This window comes from Lottia gigantea, assembly GCF_000327385.1.
Source record: "Lottia gigantea unplaced genomic scaffold LOTGIsca_103, whole genome shotgun sequence".
In the NCBI taxonomy this organism is placed as follows: Eukaryota; Metazoa; Mollusca; class Gastropoda; family Lottiidae; genus Lottia; species Lottia gigantea.
In genome coordinates this window covers 44427-53624 of record NW_008706824.1, presented here as the reverse complement: position 1 = coordinate 53624, position 9198 = coordinate 44427, and the positions used below count along the sequence as shown (strand labels likewise).

General features: G+C 38.1%; 4 protein-coding genes across 4 annotated transcripts in view; 3 read left to right on the top strand and 1 right to left on the bottom strand.

Annotated features, from left to right (window-relative positions):
- Positions 1–1096, top strand: LOTGIDRAFT_170698 (hypothetical protein; the record flags this gene model as incomplete). Its single annotated transcript, XM_009046536.1, has 2 exons — positions 1–55; positions 723–1096. 2 exons carry the CDS (start codon positions 1–3, stop codon positions 1094–1096), a joined length of 429 nt encoding a protein of 142 aa, XP_009044784.1.
- Positions 1097–1780: 684 nt separating this feature from the next.
- Positions 1781–3414, top strand: LOTGIDRAFT_170697 (hypothetical protein; the record flags this gene model as incomplete). The annotated part of the gene is made up of 2 exons (XM_009046535.1): positions 1781–2362; positions 2749–3414. The coding sequence occupies 2 exons, from the start codon at positions 1781–1783 to the stop codon at positions 3412–3414; spliced, it is 1248 nt and encodes a 415-aa protein (XP_009044783.1).
- A 2215-nt stretch (positions 3415–5629) lies between these two features.
- On the top strand, positions 5630–6259 carry LOTGIDRAFT_170696 (hypothetical protein; the record flags this gene model as incomplete). The annotated part of the gene is made up of 1 exon (XM_009046534.1): positions 5630–6259. The coding sequence occupies one exon, from the start codon at positions 5630–5632 to the stop codon at positions 6257–6259; it is 630 nt and encodes a 209-aa protein (XP_009044782.1).
- A 1951-nt stretch (positions 6260–8210) lies between these two features.
- The window catches only part of LOTGIDRAFT_170695 (hypothetical protein), a gene marked incomplete at both ends in the record, with an annotated part of 37252 nt that continues 36264 nt past the window's right edge, over positions 8211–9198 (bottom strand). Inside the window, one exon of the mRNA XM_009046533.1 lies at positions 8211–8326. Coding sequence (XP_009044781.1) covers positions 8211–8326 — 116 coding nt within the window. The remainder of the gene's footprint in view (positions 8327–9198) is intronic.

The window sequence follows — 9198 nt, the reverse complement described above, 5'->3', positions numbered from 1 at the left end:
ATGTCCGCTGTAATTGCTCGAGTAAATGTGACACAAAAAGCTGATGCTCCTGTCTGTAAGTAGTCAGATGTTGCGTGTACACACCTATGTTGGTTATACAAAGTGTGATAATACTCTCAATAATCCAGAGCATGGTGTAATATTGCTAATCGTTGTGTAATCTAGTAACTAGATGTAATTGATAATTCCCTAGAACACAATACCACATTGTCCAGTGACACTAATGGTCACTCTATCTAACCTGCCACATCGGTCAGCCTAAGGCAATATGATTAGTTCCTATTGTACAGCCTATCCTCTTTTACTGATTACGTAACTTGGACACAATGGCCATTTATCAATGGTACAAGCCAACAAAGGCCCCTGTATCTTCTGAGTGTTGATAAGGGATTATTGCCTTTTGTTTGGGTAAAGAGGGGACTGTTGGACACGTCTTTTGTCGGTAGGTGACAAAGGAGGGCTGGGTATAAAGGGGGTTAGGAATTCAGCATTCAGGGAGACCTAGGAAGGAGACAGACGAGCCAGTAGTCGATTATACATCCAGTATTAGTGAACCTTTATAGTATAGGTTCCAGAGGAAATACTCCAAGTAACATGTGTTCTAGGGAATCAGATTGACATTACTTTTGTTTATACCTTTATCCAGTGTATATGTATATTGCTACAACCTATATTAAAGTGCATATTGTGGAAGTGTTTAGTCTATATTCCTACATCATAAGATAAAGGCGGAGAGCATCGGGAAAGGATCTCTCCTAGCTTACAACTCCAGAAACCCCATTACAATTGGAGCCGTGACGCAGTCGTTCCTGCTCAATCTAAAAAAAAACTACAGAGGTCGTCACAAGACACAACAAGAAGTCTTAGCACAACAAAAGAAGACGAAAACAGTAATATCCACGGAAGTCATCAAGAAGTCCAACAGCAACAAATTGGACAACAGAAGAAGAAAACTGTAATATCCACGGAAGTCATCAAGAAGTCCAACCACAACATACTTGACGAAAGAAGAGGAAAGCAGTTACCAACGCCACCGCAGAACCACCCCAAGATATCAACGCACAGAACACAGAAACCAGTGAAGCTACAACTTTGACAGTTCGGTGAGTGTATTCACTTTTTGTTGGATTATATGGTTTGCCAACAATAACAAAACCACATCGTTTATACACAAACTTTTGCTTAAGTAAGATAACATTTTTGCTGTTTTTTTATGACTATATGTTTAATTCGGTTTGTTGTATAGTATCAATAGATTGTCCCTAACCCTTTAATTTAGTTCAAAAATAAGGTTTATCTTTTCCGTTTTTCTCATTCCATTAGTAACCTTCGCTTTGACCCCTTATATTTACAACTTTTCATATTTAAATCTGTATTGGAAATTATGGACCCAAAGGTAGCTTTAAGAGTTTTGTCTGAAAATTTCAATTAATTGCAACTTGAGTTAAGAGCACAAGGTCTCCCCCAACAAATTCGTAGTTTTTCTGGCGAGGGTGGAAAGCGTTTCTCAGACTGGATACGGGATGTCGAAAAAGCAGGAGTTTTAGTCAGTGCTAATGATTCTAGGCTTATCAGTTAAGCTCTTCAGACCTGCACCGGCGTAGCTGGAAATTTCGCCTTACGATACATTAAGAGCAATCCTGACGCGACTCGGCGTGCTTTTAAAGATATTCTGGTTGCACGTTTCAGTGACACGTCTTGCCAACAGTTTGCATTACAGAAACTTCGCCGTTGTAAGCAAACGCGTAGTGAGTCGGTCCTAGCATTTGGCGATAAAATTATGACATTGGCAGAGGACGCATATCGCCCTGGTGAGTTGGTCAACCCATTTGTACAATCCCAGTTAGTGGACATCTTTATGGACGGTTTAGTCGAAGATCATGTCGCTAAGAAATTAATTCGCAACAAGCCCAATACCTTCGACGAGGCTATGCGCATTGCCGCTTTTGAGCAACAAGTTACAAGAACTTTTGAAATACACAGATCAGGGGACGAAACCCCTATGGAAGTGGATTCAGTCACCCAGGCTACTGATCCTATGCGACACTTATCTAACAAGTTGGATGAAATATTAATGTTAACCAAATCTTCAACTTCTGACCATTCGTCCAATCAGGCACGCCCTCGTTCTTCAAATTTTGAGTATTCAACCAATCAGTATAATCCACATCAGCATAACTCACAAGACAATCGCCATTTCCAGCCCAAGGGACATTCTCGTCATTTTTCGACTCAAGGTTCCAGCCAATCATATTCATCCTCAAGGCCTTTAGATCGGCCCAGATATCAGTACACACCAGATGGCAGACCGATTTGTTTTTCTTGTAACACCCCAGGTCACACTAGACGTCATTGTCGCCGGGTACAACATCAGTCAAAAAACTAGTAAAGCCCAGGGGCGTCAGAGTAACTGAAACGACAAACCTGGGATTGAAAACTAATAAGATTGGAAATACTTATTGTAAACTAAATATTAGTGACAATTATATCTATGCACTTAATGATTCTGGCGCCGAGGGATCAGCCTTGGATTTTAGCGTCTTTCAACAACTTTCTAAATCTTCAATTTCTAACTTTATTACTGATCCATCTAAGTAACCAAGAATGGTAGGTGTCACTGGTACAGCTCTTGAAGTGAAAGGTCGTTGTTCTCTTCGTTTCAAATTCGGAAAAACTTCTGTCCAATTTGATTTTCACATCATTTCTAACCTAGGTAAAGACATGATTTTAGGAAATGATTTCTTTCAGACGTTCGGTATCATCTTAGATTTTAATTCGCATACATTACGATTTGGATCTGAAATTATTCCATTGTATTCAAAGACACCTCATGGTCCTTTTACCAAAGTTCAATTCACACATGCTCGTACCTCTAATCATATTTCTCCGTGTTCAGTTAACGTGGTGGAGATTAAAATTCCTCCTCACGTGAAAAACAAATGTGTTCTCATTTCACCTTTAGATAATTGTAAATTTTTTCATGACCAACCAGGACTACTTATGACAAGTAGTATTCATCAGCCTACATCAACTAGTATTTATGTTAACGTTATTAATGAAACAGGTTCTTCATTTCGGATTAAACATAGAGAGGTGTTAGCAGTGGCTGAAGTTATATCGCCCGAAGCAACACATACCGATCAAACTTTTCAATTGTGTTCTGTTCAACACACACCCGCAAACAATGCATTTTCTTCAGTGTTTGATTTCAAATCATTGGACCATAGAGAACCCGGTCAGCGGTATCGACTTATTGCATTGTTGAAACAACATGGCAATATCTTCGCAGTTGATGATCTGTCCTTAGGCAAAACAGATGTTGTTAAAGCCACCTTAGATACAGGCGCTAATCCTCCAGTTCGCTTAAAGCCTTATAAGCCTGTCTCAAAAAAGTTTGGTAGATTCTCAAATTAATGTTATCGGCTGGTGTTATTAGACCTAGCTCTAGTCAGTATTCGTTTCCGATAGTTCTTATTCCAAAGCCGGATAAAACTTATCGATTCTGTATTGATTATCGGAAATTGAACAACCAACTCACAAAAAATTCCTATCCACTTCCAAACATGGACGATTTAATCTCTTCATTTGGCGACTCCAAATATTTTACATGTCTTGATTTAAAGAGGGATGCTGGCAAATAGAAATTGATGAAGTTTCCAAGCATAAGACTGCATTTACATGTTATAAGGGACTTTATGAATTTAACCGACTTCCCTTTGGTTTAGCATCGGCTCCAGGAATCTTTCAGAGTACAATGGATAAAGTGATGAACGGCATTCTCACAAAGTTCGTCAAGGTCTTTATTGATGACATAATTATCCATTCCCGTACATTTGAGGAACATTTGCAGCATATAGCTGAAGTCTTTGATCGTCTTCAAAAAGCAGGACTAAAGCTGAAACCATCGAAATGTACCTTCCTTAAGCCGGAAGTCAAATATTTAGGTCATATCATTTCAAAACATGGCATCCGTCCTAATCCAGAGTTAGTGCCATTCAAGACATGTTACCTCCGAAAAACGTGAAGCAAATACGCTCCTTCATAGGGATGGCTTCTTACTATCGCAAATTCATCCCCAATTTTTCGGAAATATCTCACCCACTTATTGCCCTTACAAAAAAGAATGCCCATTTTGAATGGAATTCAAAAACGGAGACAGCATTCAAATTTCTTAAGGAATCTCTTATGTCGGCACCTATTTTAGCATATCCCGACTCGTCAAAACCGTATAATCTTTATACTGATGCATCGCAATACGCAGTTGGTGGCGTTTTGACTCAAGTTTTCCCTGAGGGCGAACGTGTGATTCAGTATGTCTCACACCAGTTAAATTCAGCTCAATTAAATTATCCAACGATAGAACGTGAAGGACTAGCTATTATTTATTGCCTCAATAAGCTACGTCATTATTTAGTTGGCGCTGATTTCACAATTTTCACGGATCATAAACCCCTCAAGTCCTTGTTTACAGCTGAAAATAAAAATCCTCACATTCAGCGTTGGAGTATCATGTTGAAAGAAATGCAATGTACCATTCATTACACCCCTCTGCCAGGCAGACTTCTTATCTCGGATTCGAACCAGAGGTCAGGTAGACTTTGATGAAAAAGAACTGATGGTTATCGATACCGACGACCCTTTGCATGACGCATCACCGTCGGATTTTGCTTCTGAGGACCCGCAGTATGACTCGGAAGACGAGCATGAGTCGCAATTAGCTCGATTAAACCTGACATTTCCACGTAAACTCCAACGTGCAGATCCAGAGATTACCAAATTAAGACAAGCGTTGGAATCGAATAACAACGAGAAAGGTACCGATAACTATGTTCTCTTATCGGGTGTTGTCTACCACATCTCAAAAATGGTCCAAAACGATAAGACACAGCGTTTACAGTGAGTCATCCCATCGTCATTCCAATCAGTTATTCTTAAAGATTTTCATGATTCCCCTTTTGGAGCCCACACAGGAATCGATAAATTAAATGACAAAATTCGAACACGTTATTTCTGGAAAAACATGTATAAAGATGTGGTGAATTATGTCCAAAATTGCGTACTATGCAATACGCGAAAATTAAGGAAGCAGCGTGCTGAAGTGCAGGACATGCCACAGCCAGAATATCCTTTTGAAATCATCGGAATCGATCATGTAAGCCCTTTTCCTTTATCTGATGGTGGAAATAAGTACATCTTATCTAAAGTCGATCATTTCAGTTCATGGGTGGAACTTTTTGCATTGCCAAACAAAACCACTGACCTCGTGGCTAAGACTCTTCTTAACGAAATTATTCCACGGTTTGGATGTCCAAAACTCATCATTAGTGACAGAGGTATGGAATACAATTCTGATGTTTTAAAACAATTAACCACTCAGCTTAATATCAATCATATCAAAACGAGTAGTTATCACCCTGCATCAAACGGTAAAACAGAAAATATCCACGGTTTTCTCAACAATAGTTTAGCAAAATTGATTCGGGACGATCGGAGAGATTGGGATGAGTACCTTCCAGCCATTTGTATGGCGTATCGTTCCTCTGTTCATGGTAGTGCAAAACACTCCCCCTTCTTCATTAACTACGGTCGAGATATCTGTTTACCCATGGACACACTTTGAGGTCCTAAAATGAAATACTTCGGTGAGGATTATGTCCCAGTTACCTTACAGCGCCTCCATGAAACATACTTAGACGTAAAAGACAATATGATCGAAAGTCGTAAAAAAAACAGGGAACGTATTAATGCTAAAATACACACACAAAGCTATGAGATTGGTGACCCTGTTTATTATTATGACCCCACTACTAAGTTACATCATTCATCTAAACTAACTAATCATTGGAAGCCCTATTATCGTATTGTTGACCAATATTCGCCTGTAAATTTCAAAATCAGGCATCAGTTGTCAGGAAAATCAAAGAATGTCCATAAAGATAATATTCGTTTAGCCCATTCAAATGTTGAATGGGATCAAGAGAGAGTAAATCGTACACATATTCTGGATAAGGTTCTTCATCCTGAGTTAGACATCTCTATCAGACGTCAACCTTTCCGTTCTGCAAAAGGCGTACCCAGTAAGCAACAGGTCTTTCAACATAATTCAGACTCTTATTCGGACGATGACAATATCCCACTGGCACAGTTACGATCTAACGAGGCAAATCATACTAATGCCAATATTGATTTCTCCAACCAGTTGCACTCTCATACTGGTACTGAGGTTGAATATTCTGACGAAGAGGAATTTTATATCTAATTTATTTTGCTCACTGGGTGTTCAATATAGTTTGATCCCTTGAGGACAGGTGTTTAATAGCCTTACCAATTTATCTTGGTGATAGTTGGGTTTCTTTCATAACGTACGTTAGAAAGGAAAATAGGCAAATTAATCCTTTAGTGTATCGGATTAATTACAAACATTTTGTACCTTATCGTAAGACCAACTTGAATTTTAAAGCTTACGTACAGTATGGTATTGTATAGTTTATTTAGGATAGGTTGTTAGTTCTTAGTTAGCATGGCATAGATAGTTTTCCCTTCCACTCAGAGGATTCAGTTTTCTACCCTGGTATTGATTTTTGCCTTGAACTATATTTTCAGGCATGGATTTCAAATTAATCAGCAATTGTCAGGTGTTTTTCATTTATTATATTCCACATTTCATACGCTTCAACGTACTATTACTTTATTACATAGTCAAGTTATGGAAGCGATTCAAGGTCATTTAACAAGTGCGTTACTTTCAGATACACAATTATTTTCGGCTTTGGCAGAAGTTCAGCAGCAACTTCCAGCAACCTTGGAACTTCCCATACCTTAGTCAAGTCTGACTTACGAAAATATTACGAAATTTTACGCGTCACTTTGATTCCGGATGTTACTTCTTTTCACATTATGGTTATATTACCTTTAATTCAAAAATCTTCTATTTTTGAGTTGTACAAAATTGTGCATGTTCCGGCATATATATGTGACCGAGTACGTTGTCGTCGTGTGTACTGGTCACAGAAATAGTTCCATATTAAATAAGATACACTTTATTACACAATCAGTAAGCAGATACAGAGCAAATCAAGAAAACAAAGCTATAGTACTAGGGAACAATGGCTCAGCAGTGCTGGTTTACCTAAGACCCTTACTCTTCAATGTCTGCTTAATTCTGTCATATCACACCACCTGCACCAGAGGTCATAGGTCATGATACTATATTTAGCAACTTATTCAGGCTAATAAAATACATAGTAGAACAAGATCAAAGACAATGACATCTGCATGATGAGTGATATTCACTAGTTAAAGTGAAGGTCTAAAGCTTAGTTTAAAGGGACATTATTATGTCACTCTGTTACATATAAATCAAAATACTACGTTATCATATCAGTTATCTCATGATTTTCTAGCCATTTCTCCGGATAGGAATGTCTATATGTTGTTAAATGATCATGAAGTTTTCTTATGTAGTCAGTCCGATTTTTCATTTTGTGCTATGTCTCAACCGATCATGTCAGCAAATTTTGCTCCATCATGTCTTTCCTCCTTATTTTTGCATATTGACAGTCTAATTAAGACAACTTGTGATTTTTCAATCGTAGGACTACCGCATTCCCCTATTGTAAAAGATCTAACCAAACGGTGTTGGTTAATATTTAGTCCTACTAGATTGGCATTAGATTTGGTCTGTTTTGACCATAACAAAAATTTGTTACACAATTTGGAAATTAGCATAGGTGTTAATATAATAACTATGCCTGTTGGTTGTTCTGGGCATACGCCAGCTTTTACCCTTCCCCATTATATTCAGGAAGAGAGTAAATATTCTATTCGACAACAAAGTCAAAATCTTAATAATATCACAAAATTTTTATATAATAGAAGTACTATTAATCAAAATAGCTCCCATTCAATCCCTATGGCTTCATCCCTTTCTATTTTACCGAAGATCCGATCACAGGATAAAGACATTAAGAAGCTCCTAGGTGATATTGAACATATTAAATTTTCCAATCCAATGCTAAAAAACCCTTTCAAGGTAAAAGCACATTGGCTATATTATTTTTTTATGGCTTTAATTCTTTTAATTATTGTTTGTGTTATATTTTATTGTGTGTATAAACGATGTGGAAAATTTCGTATGGCAAGCCATATAAAGTCTAGCAGATTGAATACAGCTCGAGTAGTCTATCGTCCAGACACTCAATATTCCGCTATCAAGCCCGTCGCCAAGCAACGTCAAAAAATCCAAGCTCCCACGCCCACTGCTCCTCAATTACCACCACGGAAGTCCATATACGTAGAAGTAGATGATGATGAGCAGCCCACAACCCTATTTACAAGGACAATTGATTTAATTTCATAGTTTCTTTATGGACGTATTTTCTTCATATTTTTTATTTAGTTTTATTTTCTTTTACGTATATTATTTCAAATTCAATTTTGTTTTCTAATTGTATATATAGTTTCTTTTCAAAAAATTTAAGCTTAACGCTTAAATTTTCACCGTGAGGGCCGTACTATTGTAATCTAGTAACTAGATGTAATTGATAATTCCCTAGAACACAATACCACATTGTCCAGTGACACTAATGGTCACTCTATCTAACCTGCCACATCGGTCAGCCTTAGGCAATAGGATTAGTTCCTATTGTACAGCCTATCCTCTTTTACTGATTACGCAACTTGGACACAATGGCCATTTATCAATAGTACAAGCCAACAAAGGCCCCTGTATCCTCTGAGTGTTGATAAGGGATTATTGCCTTTTGTTTGGGTAAAGAGGGGACGGTTGGACACGTCTTTTGTCGGTAGGTGACAAAGGAGGGCTGGGTATAAAGGGGGTTAGGAATTCAGCATTCGGGACCTAGGAAGGAGACAGACGAGCCAGTAGTCGATTATACATCCAGTATTAGTGAACCTTTATAGTATAGGAAATACTCCAAGTAACTATTGTGTTCTAGGGAATCAGATTGACATTACTTTTGTTTATACCTTTATCCAGTGTATATGTATATTGCTACAACCTATATTAAAGTGCATATTGTGGAAGTGTTTAGTCTATATTCCTACGTCATAAGATAAAGGCGGAGAGCATCGGGAAAGGATCTCTCCTAGCTTACAACACCAGAAACCCCATTACAATAGTGTGGCTCAAAGGTTAATTCGCAATCGTCCCAAAACATTTGATGCTGCTTTGCGGAC